The sequence below is a fragment of the Saccostrea echinata genome, unplaced genomic scaffold (assembly GCF_033153115.1).
Source record: "Saccostrea echinata isolate AGI-Se365-2 ecotype Australia unplaced genomic scaffold, CSIRO_AGI_Sech_v1 ptg000033l, whole genome shotgun sequence".
Classification (NCBI taxonomy): Eukaryota; Metazoa; Mollusca; class Bivalvia; order Ostreida; family Ostreidae; genus Saccostrea; species Saccostrea echinata.
This window is the reverse complement of record NW_026889782.1, coordinates 9,313,209-9,329,853: the sequence shown is the minus strand read 5'-3', so window position 1 is coordinate 9,329,853 and position 16,645 is coordinate 9,313,209. Positions and strand designations below refer to the sequence as shown.

Sequence of the window (16,645 nt, the reverse complement as noted above, 5' to 3'; positions counted from 1 at the left end):
TATAGTGTATTCTCTTATTGAAGTAATTAGGCATGCCAACTATTTCATTGGAATTAACATGATTAAGATGGGCATAATGGCTGTAAGGAATTATCATCCTTTGTGTATTTTGAAATTTAAAATCTAGAAAAGGGATGCAAAGAATTTCCTTTTTTATTTTGGAATGCATTATTTGATAAAATTAGGTTCTGTTTATAATTTGCAAAGGTAATATGTAAACTGCATCTAACAGGAACATTGTGCAGGAAAAGGGGGGGGGGGGTAGATTACCGAGATCTTACTGTTGTATCTTCAAATTTGTACATGACTAAATATAACGGGCACTTGTTTCAGTAAGTATACCATCGGGGGAAAAATATTATAGAAACAAGTACCCGTTCTAAGAAAAAAAAAATATCCATATCTCCAGCGGGACCCGATAGATGTAATTCATTAAATGCACTTTATTCAAAATGGTAAATATATCGTTTCATTACAGAGCTAAACTTTATTTAATCATTAAAATTTTATATGGTAGAGAAGCCGGGGGATAAGTGTTGTAATTATTTTGTTCTCTTTTGAGGCATTGGTTTATCAAATAAAAACAATACTTTACCCACCACCTTTTAAAACTCTTCATTTCAAACCGCGTGTAGACAAAAAAAAAATGAAAATAAAAAATAAATAAAAATTTAAAAAAATATCAATAATTTATGTAATCAATAATCACGGCTCTTAACAATACATTCAATATATATGCATACATGTCCAATGTCCTAAAAACTAAAAAGAAATATTCTCTAGAACTGCGTGATTAATAAAACAACTAATATACATGTATAATTATTCAGGATTTATTTTATTTACCAATGCACTGGCAAATTATTTCACTGTTTACAGACAATCGGATAAATTTAAGAAATAAAATCCACGGGTATTTATTTATACCCATTAAATACTAATAAAACCGTTTAATTTCACACATTAAAAATCAATCGTTATTGTCGGTTGTCATCTTATCTATGATTGACAAGAGATACTTGCAGAACAAGTTTTCAGTCCCGGCACGCGGAAGCCGTGATCGCTGTTGTAAATGACCTTGATCACAGTCGTAAGAAAAGTGTTGAAAGTGTAAAGAAGATTACAATATTTTTTAAGGAGTGCATCGGCCGCACCCCGAAAAAAGTAAAAGATTATTTTAAAAAAGAAAATCATCAATAAAAGACTTGTTTACAACAAAAACTCAGTTAGTATTTTCATTTGATCACCCCCCTCCCGGAAATATTTAACCCTGTATTTGTCGATGCATGTGAATTATAATTCATTTATATGACTATTATTAATCAACCAATTTTATGCATAAAAAAGACTATAATTGACTCATCGTTCCAAAATAATTTGTGTCACAATCTTGTAATATAAGAAAATTATGTTCGTTTATAAAGAAAATCAATAAACTGTGCTCCCCGGCCTAGAATTCCAATACTTCACATTTATAGCAACACACTAAATTTTGCATTTTATTTTTCACGCCTGCCATATTTATCTATTATTTTGTATCAATCACCGATATGTTCTTGTAATCCCACATCCTATAATTGTAGAATGGTGAAGAGATTCAAATAAATGAATGAAAAGGACAAGACCGAATTTCTAATGAATTTTCTTTTAAAAAATGTTCAGTATTGCTCCTTTTAAAAATGTATTGAATCAAATACCTTAAAATTTATGTGCATATAATTAATTACTTTTAACACATTTTCTGTCCATCTTTATTGAAATAAAAAAAAGAAAGAAAATCAAACAAATATGTAATACATTACCGAGTAATTTTATTTTGTTGTTTCCGTATTTTTTCACTCTTAAAATACCACCGGTATGATATATCCGAATAATATTAGTTACAAACAACACAGAATGACATGTTGATCCATCAATAGCCATCTTTAAAATAAAAAGACTTCCGAATGAATCCTACACGTTTCTCACACGATTCTTGCACGAAAGTCGCACGTTTCTCACACGGTTCTTACACGAAAGTCGCACGTTTCTCACATGCTTCTCGCACGCTCGCTACACGGTTTGCACGAAACGCTTTGGACCTTACACGAAACGCTGCACGGTTTACACGAAACGCTACACGGTTTGCACGAAACGCTGCACGGTTTACACGAAACGCTACACGGTTTGCACGAAACGAAAAGCGCACGAAAGTCACACGCTTTTCTGGGGTAGTAGCACGTTTCAGGGTCTGTATATCCTGGGAGAATTGCTGCCGTATCAAGTGTTGACATAAGCTCTTCTGATATTAGAAAAAAATCTAGCCTAGCCTGCTTAATGGGAGATTTTTTAGCCCAAGAGAACATTTTTACATTTGGGTTCCAAATGCGCCATGGGACAACTAAATTAAATCTATTCTTTAATTTTTCTACTTCCAATTTACTTTTCAGATTATTTTCACGTACATAGTTGTAACAGTCAAGATCATAATTTTGTACATGTACAAGATTCCAGTCCCCACAGACTATAATAAAATCATCGTCAAAATCATCAATGATATTTCCAAGATCAATATAAAAGTCAGGATTATCTTTATTTGGGCCATATAGATTTACTAGTGTAATAGAATATCTATTGTCAATAAGGATACTTGAAACAATATAATTTCCAAGGGAATCAAGTTTGAATTTTGAAACTTTAATAGCCATTCTCTGTAAACATTTAAACTCTTATATAGGGAGTGTGGCACGCTATGTCTTAGATTTTTATGAAACTTGGCACACATTCCTATATTGATGTATGAAACTAAAATTCATAATAAAATGGTTGCTATGGTCAATGGTTACCATGGCAACCAACATATGTTTTTCATGGCCTAAAAAATGCGAAATTTTGATGAAAAAATGACCATTTTTGACAAATTAAAAGTTTTTAATACAACAAGATATTTACATGACTTCATCTTTTTGCCAAAATACATCATTTTTATAGTCCTTTAGCTAATTTCTAGTATTTGAGTAACTTTACCTAATAGAAAAAATATCGCCCGTATTTAGGCAGGATTTTTCTGGGAAAAAATTGTAGATTTTAGGCTCTTTTGAAAAGCCTGGTCTAAAATTTTGCGGACATTTGGGAAAAAATAAATACATTGGTTTGAAAGTTCATATATAATTCTAATACAAACTGCAGAGAAACACTTGGTATTCATATTTAGTTTTCATGTTACCATGGTTACAAACTTGAGCTTTTTTAAAGAATTCCAGACAAGGGCAATAGGTATCTACAATCAGTTTCCATATAAATACCTGAGTATTTTAAAATGGATTTAAACGAAATTTAGTTATGTGGTACACAATAGCAAAAACAAAGAGAAAAATCAATTTTCATGACAAAAGGTCAAAGGTCAAGGTCAAAATAGCTCGATTTAGATAGAGACTTAAGGAAACTAAGCACATTTTTTTTCTGTGTCCTAACTAATACTTTTGTTTTAAACAGCATGAATAAACAAAATTACAGTTCTGGTGGACAATAACTACATGTGGCATCACATGAATTGGTAAATACAGACAGAAGGTCAAAGTTCAAGGTCACCATGGTATATAAAAATTGCCTTTTTGTCCCCGCTTTCACTGAAAGTGGGGGATATTGATTTGGGTCTGTCTGACTGTCCATCATTCTGTCTTTCTGTAACACTTTTGTTTCAGCCTTTGAGCCTGAGCAATGAAATTTTGCATAAAAAATCCCTGTGGCCTAGGGAAGACTCCCATTGATTTTAAGGTCAAAGGTCAAGGTCATGAATACATAAATTCTGTTTAAACACTTTATTTCTGTGTGATATCTCGAGAAGCCTTCAAGCTTTTGCATCGAAATTTTAAAGCACAACTTCCTATGAACTAAAAAAGACCCCTATTGATTTCAAGGTCAAAAGGTCAAAGGTCAATGTCAATTTATACATTCTGTTTGTGTGTAAAACTTTCATTTCCGAGTGATATCTCAAAAAGATTTTAAGCTTTTGCAATGAAATTTTATATCATAACTCCCTATGGTCCCGCCCGCTCCTCTTAAAGTGTCCCGTCCCTGCAACCCCCACCACCCTCCAACCACCACCCCTCTAGATCCGTACATGCTCTTCTTTTTTCCTTAAGCAGGGGACATAGATACCCTGAATTAGCTTGTTAGTATAGCATTTATACTTGGATATTGTGAAAGCGTATCCTGTTTTATACACAATTTATTTTTCTGAAACTGCATGGTAAATAAATTACATTCTCACCTGTAGCTTGATGCATAATGTGAAAATGCTATGAGAATGTTTTTTTAAGGTCATTTATTGATAAAAATGTAGCCAAGTCAAAATATTGAAAGCCTATACACTTACCATATTGAGTGACTTGTTTGTAGAGAATTGTGCTACATGCATGTAAAAACACACTTTTGTTGTTTTTGTAGACTAAGTCCTTGTTCTAAAATGTATATTTTTGACTCTATTCAACAACCCGCACTTTTCCAGTGACAGTCAAATTATGTTAATTTCCTGTGACTTTTATTTTCAGAGAAGTTGACAGAAAAAGCCTAAATCCATTTTACTTTGCAATATTATTCTTAAAAACTTGAAAATTTAGAGACATTTCAACCTAAATATGCATGGGTTTACACATAATAGATCTGCTATTTCCCAAAATTTAATCAATAATTATCTGTTGTAAAAATCTGCTGGATCTGTTCGGATAATCTGTTTTTGTGCTTTCTTGAATTTATGTCAGTTGCTAAATTTGAGTTGGTTGGTGAGCTTGATGGAATCGTACACCTTATGGTGTGTAATGTAAACATAATTTCTAAAGTTTAGTCCTTGAAAATGTTGAAAATAAATAATCTGTCCCTGCTTTCTTCCTACGGTTTTCATTTTTTTAAAAAATGAATAAAGTAAAGTAACCAGTGACCAGGACTTATTCCACCCCTTCCAGGAACCATGTAAAAGCACTTACCCACATCAATTGGTAAGAGGCATTTGTAAAAAAAAAAAAAAAGAAAAAGAAAGAAACAAACAAACAAACAAACAAAACAAACAAACAAAACAAAAAACATGGATACCTTGTAAAATGTTAAGAAGCGTTATTTACAAATTTCATAAGTGATTAATCCCTTCCCGCCCCCATTCCGAGGTATAGATTTATTTTTTGTTTGATTTTAGATTTTTTCTTTTGGTAGAAAGAAGGGGGGGGGTCAGAAATTTATTTTTGTTTTCATTGTCAATAAAACACAGCTAGACTGATTTAATATTAATTTTACTGCTACAAGGTTCAATCTAAATGTATCTTAGTCTAGAGATATGATAAACCGTGAACTTTAAATATGATTCAGACAATTTGTATTTCTATGCAAATCCCACCCCCACCCCAACCCCCCAAAAAGTATAATTTTGACTTGTCGATAGGAATCAAACAAAACATTTTTATTATTAGCCTTGACAATTTTTTTTTTTTTAGGGTAAAGACCTTTCCCTTAAAGAAAATTCTTGCTTCAGCAACATTATCAACTTACATCACATCATTCAATATAAACTTGATACACCTGTACTTTGTTGTTGCCAAGCCTATTTTTTACCTGACTTTTAACTTCCAGTTTTGTACGATCATGTAAATGTAGCTAGACTTTAATTATTTAGGTAAAATCAAAAGCCTACTTTTCTAACATTATAATTCAGTTTTGTTTTTTTTTTCACATTTGTTTTTAAAAAGAAACACTGGCTTTCCTGGCTGTTATTCATTGTAATATATCACGTACTCTGAATAAGACACTGTTCCTCTTCTTGCAACCAATTCAATATAATTCTGACATCTTAAGTTTATCTTTTTATCCCTATTTTGAAACTCCTAAGACCTTGAGGTTTAGGCTTCAATATCATGAATGTGCACAGAGCTGATTTCTTGCACCATGTGGTCTTGTACATTTCCCCATTGTTCACACATAAAAATTACTCTTTTGCATCCAGGAAATAAACAAAGAGGTTAAAATTTGTATGCACATTAAATAAACAGAAAAAAAACACTTGATTTTACTTGAAATCCAGGATATATGTTGACAATGTAAACAACTTCCAGTCAGTTTTGTCCAATGATTTTTTTATCTCTCACACTAAAGAGCTCACAATTATCAAAGGGAGACAATTCAATTTTAAAATGAATGTCTGCTATTTTAATCATAGATTTCTCATATTTATAGACTGAATACCAACAATGTTTTTAAATGACTTTTAAAATCAGATGTCATACTTTTTATTTCTGTGAGTAACATGAATTGAAGTAGCCGCATTTCATTGAATAACATTCCCAAAAATTGCATTTTTTCCAAAAAAAATCAACTTTAGACACCGTTTCCATGGTAACTACTCAACATTCATATGATCTAACAATATTTTTTGGAGTAGTTTATGAGGTGGTAAATTCTAGCCAAATTTGAAAAAAATCTATGACTATGCGTGCCACAAAAGTTTAAGTGGTTACAGAGAATGGCTATTAATTTCTACTTTGTCATTAAAAAGTGTTAAAATTCCTCTCGAATCACTAGACCATGGGCACATCAAAAAATCAAGGCCCCATTGTGAATAAACAATATCTCTCTTTTATTTTCTGTACAATGTGTGTCTTGTAAGCAGTAAAATGTTTCATTATGTTCTCTTAAATATTTGAAAACATCCTTCCTTTTACTATGATCATGTAGCCCTCTACAATTCATGGAAATAATTTTAAGCTTACTAGTCATACTTATTATACAGAATGAAACATGGACACAACATACACATATTTACATATATACACAGCTCAATCATTATAGACTGAAAAATAAAAAAAACCACAAGCTTCCTTCATATGCTTAAAAGGAAACATGAAAAATAATGGAGAGAGAGAGGAAAAAATTCAACATATTGTGTATGTGGGCTGCTTGAAAAAGTTGATTATGCATCAGTATATTTGATCCAAACTGTGTCTGTTGGCTTGCGATAATGTAGTTCCACATCGGTCTTTCCCTCAATGATTCGAGTTTTGAGTCCAGCGTGTCTCAACTTGTATGCTTGTTGGGAAAGGATACTACGTTTTTTCTTCAAATGACTAGGTAGGTCCGTTCGCACAGCTTTTCCTTTCGATAAATTACTGTTCCGGGCCTTCATTAGGATGGCGTTACGGTCATCCATTCGGGCGAACTAATGCGCCTTCCTGGACTTTCTGGCTGCTTCTACCTTTTCCCGGCATATTTTGTGGGGACACAGCAGACCGCAACTGATCGTAATAGACCTTCAGCCCGTTAAACAAAGAAAACTTTCTCTCTCGACGCTCGATACGTCTCTAGTACATTAATTTTGTTCCAAGTAAGTGCATAAACGATAGCCTATCTTAACTGGGCAATTACCGCGTAATGAACTGATCAACTGAACTTATCAAAATGGTCATACAAAAATTTTGTGTTAAAAAATTCTTACATAATTACAGAATTTTTTTTTGTCATGAAATAAAACTAGCTAAACCTATAATCTATAAAATTTGACAACTAAAAAAACATACAAAATCCATTAAAATTTAAAATGCCCCAAAAATGGAACAGAGGTTTGATGTGGTTGATTTATTAGCAGCATGGGTCAATTATGCACAATTTTATTGGATGACTATTGCAGCTAATTACTATAAAAGGTAAAGATCCTGTTTGAAAAGTTGTCTGCTGATTTGGTCTTAGAAGGTAAGTTAATCTTCATCATCGTCATCTCTCTCTCTCTCTCTCTCTCTCTCTCTCTCTCTCTCTCTCTCTCTCTCTCTCTCTCTCTATATATATATATATATATATATATATATATATATATTTTCTCTGTCTTTTCTTCGTCTCTATGCAAAAACTTTATCATTTGGAATTAATCTAGTGGTTAGGGTACCCCCTTTGCAACTGCGAGGCTTGAGTTCAGTTTCCGATTTTGATGTAGTGTTTAACATCATACGAGAATTCTAATTAAAATCAAAATCTCCATGTCTACTATAATGTAGAAAAAATTATTTGACTTGTATATCTATGAATAATTGTTCAGATCACACTTAACACTGTCTGGTGGCAATCGTCCTTAACAAACACGTCTTGTCTATCATCATTTTCAGAACATAACATTGCTTTGAGCAAAGATGTTCAGGTTTTTTTTTATTCAAAAAAAAAATAGAAAACCGCCCCCTTCTGTATCTGGGTGATCTAACCTTCAATACTGGATAATTAACCTTTTTTTTATTTTTATTCCAACATTTTTTAAAATCTAAATAAAATTATTTTCTGAGCCTTATATCACTTGTAAAATTCTTGAAGAAATTACGCTATTGATTTTTTTCGATCAATATATGTCATCCATTGTATTGAATAAGTTGTTTAAAATAATTATTTATTTGGCAAAAAAAAATCGGCACTGTACAAATAAACAAACGTAGTTATAAGTTTTTTCTACAAAGAATTGAGGAGGGTACAAAATACATGAAAAGTAATCATGGGGTTGCCCGTGTGTAGAATTTCCCCGTCAATTCTCATTTGGAATTACTTGGAATAACTTGGAATTACTTAGAAGTTTTGGAAACATTTGAAATTTCAAGTACGTCCAAGTCATTTGGAAGAATTTAATTGGAAGAATCTAAACTCAATTTGGAATCTATTTGGAACCATTAGGAAGTGCAGAGATGAATCTATTTACTGGGCAGATTGTATGTTATTAGCTGATCGGGCTCGACCTTGTGGATTTTGAAATCAGGTGAATCAAACCTAAACAGTGTTGCTTCATGATCACGATCACATTTAGGGATAATTGATCGATGTTATCGTTCAATAGAAATAGTTAACATTATTCATACAGTGGTTTTTTTTTTCTCATTTTATGTCGCACTCTTCTCTTGCAAAAACATGAGACAGCATCAGATTGATCATTGCTGAAAATGTGTGGAGAATAAATATATTTTAATTTTTTTTTGTTGTCTCCATACGATACGTGTTCGACTTTTATTACCTTCGTAAATACATGAACCCAGGAAATACCTAAATTACAAGTATTTTTTCATTGTGAACAATGGATTTAAAATTTGCCAAAATATTATTGAATAAATTTTAAATAAATCAGTTTTACAGGATATCCTTTAACAGGATTTTTTTTTTTTTAATAAAAGATATTAAATGATGCTAAAAGTTCTGAATTCATGATTGAATTTATTTTCAAATCGCTGGTTGTATGTTATCTGAACAACATGCTTAGGTATAACACATTGAAATCTTGCTTTCATTGATGATTCACATTAGTTTTAGTCAATCCGAAGAAATTTATAAGTCATTTGGAAGCTAGTTGGAAGTCATTTGGAAATTACTTGAAAAACACTAGTTTTAGTCATTCCGAAACAAGTTGAAATTAACTTGGAAGTAATTTGGAACCATTTCGAAATTTTTCCAATACTGCAAATAGTGAATCGGAAATTCCAAATGAAGAATTCCGAGTGATTTACATGGTAATTCCAAATGTAACTTGGATTTCTCCGCACGGGTATGCTTATGATTTTGCATGATATGTTGTTTTCCAAATCTACATACTTACTAGATTTTTTGTGATTTTGAATTCCCGACTTTATATGTCATTGATACTTATATAATGTTTTTTATTTCATCTGAAAAATATCCAACAAAATCGAAAATAATTCGTATTGTCAGGGATACATACCTCATTCTCAACTGAATACATACATGTAATTCAAATGTTTTGTACATGTTGTTGGATATGAAATCAGTTTTAAAAGTTGGACAGGATTTTAAATATATTTTTTGATTGCAATACATGATTAAACATTCAAAATCCAATTCCATAACTTTTATACAGTTTCTGTTTATTACATTTTCTCTTCATTTTCATTTTGCCCTTATCGCGGGTGTTTCAATTTTTTTAAAGGCAGTGATTAAGGTAATAAATGTACGTTATAGCCGAATGGTTGTTAAACGTCATACATAACCATAACCATAAATTTAAAAGTAACTTTGAGACATTTTAGCAATTAGATCTGCGTCAGTATGATTTATTAACTTGCGCTACAGTCCCTGAAACGTTCTACTTTCCCACGTGAACGGTGAGCGAACGCAAAGCGAACGGTGAGTGAACGATGTGTGAACGCTGAACGCAACTTAGTGAACGGTAGGTGAACGCTGAACGGTGAGCGAACGCAGAACGCGAACGGAGCGCGAACGCAAGCGCAAAGTGAACGGTGAACGAACAGTGAACGCAAAATGAACGATTTATTCGGAATGCCTCTAATCTTTTCCATGCATTGTATCTAATCAATTGTATTCTAATGTCAGGCGCAAAATAAATAAATAAATATTCAAAAATTGTCCTAAGAAAGATGAAACATGCACATTAAGTAAAACTATTAATTAAGTTTCTTACAATATTTTCTGCACATATGTATAATGTTTAAATTCAGCTGTTTAATCACATGATTTTTATCGCTGTAAAACATTGTCATTGTTACTGAACGCTGAAAAAATAAAATCATTCTAGTTGTAAAATAAATATGTTTAGTCTTATTTGAAATACTGTGGAATCATTTAAATTCGTGGGGGTCAATGTTCGTGGGCAAGCGAAATTTTATTGGTTCGTGGGGATGTAATTTCGTGGGCAGCTCGTTTATTTGGTAGATTTAATTAATCAGTACGTTGACAAAAAAAATTATCGTGGGGATGTAATTTCGTGGGTAAGGGTGACATTGATCCCCCACGAACAATGATGATTCCACAGTATAAGACCCGAAGAGGACATTACTGACATTTAGAATGAATTAAAACGGTTGTAACAACCATACATGTATTTGCTTGTCAAGACAATTCCGTGTAAAATAATGAGAAAAAAATATTTTGCAACGGTCTGTGGACGTATTGCATTTATACACTCGTATTTTAAAAATATAATGCAATAATTTATTTATTTGTCTTTTCATTTTTTATAATGATTTATTAAGCAGACTTCTACACGTATCTGTAGACAATTCCCCTTGATTATACTCCGACAAGATGATACAAAGAAGCATTCATATTATTTGTTATAGATTAAAATTTCAGAACTTGATATTTAAGTAATAGGTGTCATAGTTTTGATTAAACGGACAAATGAGAGAGAGAGAGAGAGATATTCCATTTTAGCCCCCCCCCCCTTTTCCACAAATGCATGTACATGTACATGTTCCTGTATAAATAAAAATTCTTAATTTTTATCTTAATAGATCAGGCAGTGAAAGTACCCTTTTTTATCAACAAATTTATTTTGTTTGACAGTCATAATCGGTTTTTATTTTTCCTGCTTCAAGTTCACACGAAGTCCACGTGTTTGTCCTGTCAATCAAAATCATTCGACACTGTGCAGGTGTGAAAGTCTCCAAAGGCGAAGTGCTATACTGTAGTATTTCCAATCAACATTTTTTATCATTTCTAGATCTGATTCTAACTTTTCAAATAAATAAATAAATAAATAAATAAATAAAACACATTGGACAAAAACACTTGGAATGAATTTGAAACATACTCCCTGGCCATTTTAAAATACCACCGTCGGCACGTGTATATTTTGAACTACTATTGTTTAATGACTTTTTTACATGCATGTTTGTTTTGAGATTGAATTTTTTGTGCTACAAAACGCATTGACTTCTTTTTAAATATTAATTAAAATATACTGGAAATGCTGACTAAGTTACCGATTTACATGTAGGTGGAAAAAGGGGGGGAGGGGTCTTAATCATATCGAATGAATATAAAATTATTGTGAATATAGGAATATTTTCTCTCTAACATTAGACTTTATTTATGAATTGTAGTGTATTACATTTAAATAAATATTTTTTAACCACACTATCAATTTAATTCGCTCCATGGATATTTAATTGACTGGATATCCGCAGTACTATTTATAATTCTCGGAACTAGTTCTAATAATTTAGTAATAAATACTTTCGTAATTTTGCTGCAGTTGGTAAATTAATTGACAAGGATTTTTATCTCTCCATTAGCGATTTGTCGTCTTTAACAAAACAACAAAATGTTGCAGTGCTTGAAGTACCCGTATATTGCCTGTATATAAATTTAATTCATCAGCATCGTTCTACATAGGTACATACTTAAAACAACATTTATTTTCCTGATTAATTTAATAAATAGCCTAACAGCTAAGTTAGATAAATAATAAAACATATTGTAGATAATTTTTTCACATGAAATAATGATCCTTTAAATACGATATGTTAATTAATAAATTTCAAATTCTGTAAATCCTTACTTACAAAAAAGATAGGTCCTTTTACTTGGGAGTTCCGAATGACAGTGAAGACTGAACGATAAGTGAACGCTGAACGAAAGGTGAAGGCAAAGTGAACGAACGGAGAGCGAACGGTGAAAGCTTTGTGAACGGTGAACGCGAGCGCACGGTGAACGCAGAACGCAAAACTGTGAACGGAGAGCGAACGGTGAACGCACGGTGAACAAACGGTGAGCGAACGGAAAATGGGAAAGTAGAACCTTTCAGGGACTGTAACTGTATTTCTTTGTGTTCCTAAAGGGAAAATGAGTCTCCTTGCGAATTATGTATTTTTAAAATGAAAATAAAATAACAATTAAGTGAAAAATTATATTGTATGAAGACACTACTGCATGTCACTATTGAAACTGTTTAAATCATTAAATATGCCACGTGAATAACAACAGATTAGTGTTATTTTTGATGATATGGAAAAATTAAATATCATATGTGAAACTCATCATTTTGATTTTAATCAAATGCTTCCTTGCAATGGAAAGGGATAAATATCTTAAAGTTTACAACTTCACTGGGATAACGAAATAAATGTTTTGATTAAAACACAAATTGGTTATATATTCATCAAAATGCTACTTTTTCTCTATTTTCATAATTTTTAAGATAGATACAATGTACTATTTTTTCATCATTTGGAAATTCATTTTCCTATTTTGTTTTCCCTTAGAAATATTGATTTTAATACAAATCGAACCATTCATTCGGTTACAATAAAGTGTACAGCAAACGCCAGTGCAATCAGGATTTAGTGCATAATGTAAATATAAGAAAGTGATGGAGGTAATTTACCTTTCATGGAACCTTATCAGGCTGGGACTTTCGTTGAACGATCCATCTATAATCAATTCTTAGCCAAAATACTGAGGTCGTTGTACACGTGGAATGTTGAGCATTATTTTGTAAACCAAAATAAAAAAGCATTAAAAGAATTATATATCAAAATTTTCATGGAATCAGTGAGATTTTAGTAAAAAATGTTGATAATTCAAAAAAGAATGTTATATCAAGCTCTACTTTTGAATCAGAAATTAATTAAAGTGTTTTCATTTCCTTTTAATCATTGTCTTTTTTATTAAGATAACCCAGTAGACGTCACCATGATTAGAGCAGTAATTTTGACGATCTGCATCGCTTTGGCGTTTGCTGGTTATGACAAGAGACAGAGGTATGTACATCATATTGAGAACCCAGTATACATAATGTACATTATACATTGTTATGTACATTATAAAAGAGTTGCTTTAATATAGAATAGATAATTTACTCATAAGGCAATTAAAAGCACCTTATTTCGAAGTATGATTTGAAATTTGATTTTGCTGATATTAAAACATTATTCACGATAAATTACTTTTTCTCTGGTCAAAGTTTCTTGGTCTTTTTTATACTTATTAAATTACTTAATTTCCTTTTTCCCTGTTTTTTCCCCTTTTTTGTTGTTTTATTTGTTTGCTTTTTGTATACCTGAAACCACAAACTTTTCTCTTTTTCATTATTTCTAATTTATCTTTCTAAATGCTGTTCCAGACATTTTCCGTATTACGGATCCAGTGTTCGCTCTCTATATGGCGGATATGGTGGATATGGCGGATATGGTGGATATGGCGGATATGGCGGATATGGTGGATACGGCGGATATGGTGGATATGGCGGGTATGGTGGATATGGCGGTTATGGCGGATATGGCGGATATGGAGGGAATGGTGTAAGCTCTCCATATGGCGGATATGGCGGATACGGTGTAGGTTCTCCCTATGGGGGATACAATTTACTCGGTTCCCAATATGGCGGGTTTGGTTCTCAGAGCAATTATCCAATGTATAGACGGCATCGAAAGAGCGTATACTAAGACCTTCCCAGCATGAAAAATAGGTACATACATTTTTTGTTAGTCAAATTGTAGATTCAAAATGTAACGTATTATGAATCACCCTGTATTTGAGTTTTTGTTCCTAAGCAATTCATCATCATCATCGTATCAACCAAAAAATAATTGTTTATTTTAGAATCATCAAAATTTGTTTTCATTTTCTTCTTCTTTTAGACAGACCGATGACAGGACAGCCGGCTTATACCTAATAAAATGAGTTATTGTTAAAATCATTCAAATAAAAATGCAGCATTTATTTGCATTTGTTGTATTCTTTCATAAAGAGTCTAATGCACTGTGTGTTTTCTTCTCTAGAGGCTACACCCGATGTTTTGCGAGAGGTTAGGAAACGCAAAACGAATATGTTTTATCTATATATTTGTTTGACAGCTTTTATACAGCGGTTTTCATATATTTTTTAAATTACTCTAGAGCTCGCGTGATATATCTGCAGGAAATATAGAATGAAAGACAGTTTGTTAATAAAGAGATTTTTTTAAAAATTACAATATATTAAGAAATTTTAAATTCATAAAATGTCTTTTTAAGTTTTTTTCTGAAAAAAAGTTTTAAGACATTTTTTAAAACTATGATACAGTCATACAGCCGAATCTCCATTGGTGTTCGATTCCATTGGGTGGCTGCATCAGCATCAACACCTATTCCGCAGGTTTTTGTGCAAAAAAAAGACCCCATTAGTGCATAAGTGTCCCTTGAGCATATTCGGTTGATACACTTTGATAAAATCCTCCAGATAACTGGTCCTAGACCATTGAGTGTCTAATAAGTATACAAGAAAATTTTATATTTGACACGGAAATCAACTGGAAGCCAGTGTAATGATACTAGCACATGTGATATATGTTCCTAATGGATTTTTTTTTACTTTCTTGTAAGTAAAAATTTTGTATATGGCGCCGATGGAGCACCAGGAAGAACAATATTTATTCCCTTGGACGAATAAGATATTTGTTCGGACAAATTAGAAATATGTTCTGACGAATAAGATATTTGTTCGGACAAATTAGAAATTCTTTCGGACAAATTAGAAATTCGTTGAGACAAATTGTATATTGTTCAGACGAATTAGATATTTGTTCGAGAAAATATTAATTCGTCCGAACAAGTTAGATTTTTGCTCGAACAAAAAAACTTATTTGTTCTTAGAAAAAAGATTCTTTCTTCAAACACAAAACTTCATTTTTCCCAACGAATGTTTAGCATCTTTCATTTTGTAGAACTAAACAGTTTGACCACTAAGAGAGAGAGAGGGAGAGAGAGAGGGGGGAGAGAGTCGGAGGAGTGATAATAAACTGCAGCCATTTTAGGGACACGCATTTTCAAAAATTGTTTACATTTTATTTTATGATTGTTAATGTAAGTGAGAAAGGTCGGGTTGGTTCTCAACTTTTTTTTTAAAAAGTGAAAAAGGGCGGAGGATTACGTGTAGATCAGGTCCCCTAAAACTGCAATTGTTATGCTATTGATTTTGATATTTTGCGTGGTTATGTTATATCAAAAGGATTTTTGAAAAGAACAAAGATTTTAAATCTAAAAATGGCATCAATAGCAAGTTGCATGTGCAGCATATACAAAATTACATATAATATGCACAATATAAGGTTTGCATAGTAAAATATAAACATACATGTAATAATCTATTATTCAGACAATTTTAGATGCATCAACTGACAAGACTTGATGATCCTAGTCCTTATAGTAAGCAAAATATCAACATTTTAATAAAATGTAATTTTTGGTCAACTTTGAAGTGACCTTGAGACCACGCCCTTTGCCCCAGGATAAATCCCCGTGCAAATTTTAATCTACAACATATCCTCATCCTTTTGTGTAAGTTTGGTGATAACTGCCCAGTGGTTCTTTTTCAGCATCCAGTACTTTTGTTTCTAATTTCCTAATTATCTCCCCTTGTTAAAGGGTCACAACCCTAGTTTTAGTATAAAAGGGAGCCCTTGGGCCAAGGATACCCTGTGACAAATTTGACAATACTGTGGTTTCATTAATATTCGTGGGCATCAATTTTCGTGGATTTAGTAAATGTCACTGTTTCGAGGATACGTTAATTCGTGGATAATGATCATACAACAAAATAAAATTGGCACCTTTTCATTTTCAATGATAAAACTTACATTGTTGCCGCTATCTATTAGAAGTCTTTTCTATGAAAAAATGCTTGTGTATCAATCTCGTTCAGACGACAGGAAATGCACATATACAAGAGAAAACAAAACTAAATAAATACGGACATAAAATTTCCGGATTGATCCGGTGTGGTAATATTACGGTGGCTGTTCCTTCTCCAAGCGCCCGACACTAGAGGTGGAATTCACATGTCTTTTTTTATGAGACCCTAAAAGAGAGGTGTTGTGTCACGGTAGGCCTTGGCACGATAAAGAACCCTCACTGTCCAACGGCCCTGA

General features: G+C 32.3%; 1 protein-coding gene across 1 annotated transcript; it reads left to right on the top strand.

Moving 5' to 3' along the window:
* The first annotated feature begins 7,702 nt into the window (after nt 1–7,702).
* Nucleotides 7,703–14,460, top strand: LOC133198640 (keratin-associated protein 19-2-like). The gene is made up of 4 exons (XM_061334683.1): nt 7,703–7,710; nt 13,412–13,499; nt 13,862–14,206; nt 14,379–14,460. Exons 2-3 carry the CDS (start codon nt 13,432–13,434, stop codon nt 14,181–14,183), a joined length of 390 nt encoding a protein of 129 aa, XP_061190667.1. The 5' UTR covers nt 7,703–7,710; nt 13,412–13,431; the 3' UTR covers nt 14,184–14,206; nt 14,379–14,460.
* The last annotated feature ends 2,185 nt before the right edge of the window (nt 14,461–16,645 follow it).

What these genes read in the sequence shown, in the direction of transcription:
- LOC133198640 (XM_061334683.1), top strand. Translation starts at nt 13,432, where the DNA reads ATGATTAGAGCAGTAATTTTGACGATCTGCATCGCTTTGGCGTTTGCT. An exon ending in GGTTATGACAAGAGACAGAG is followed by an intron (nt 13,500 to 13,861) that starts GTATGTACATCA and finishes ATGCTGTTCCAG; the next exon opens with ACATTTTCCGTATTACGGAT.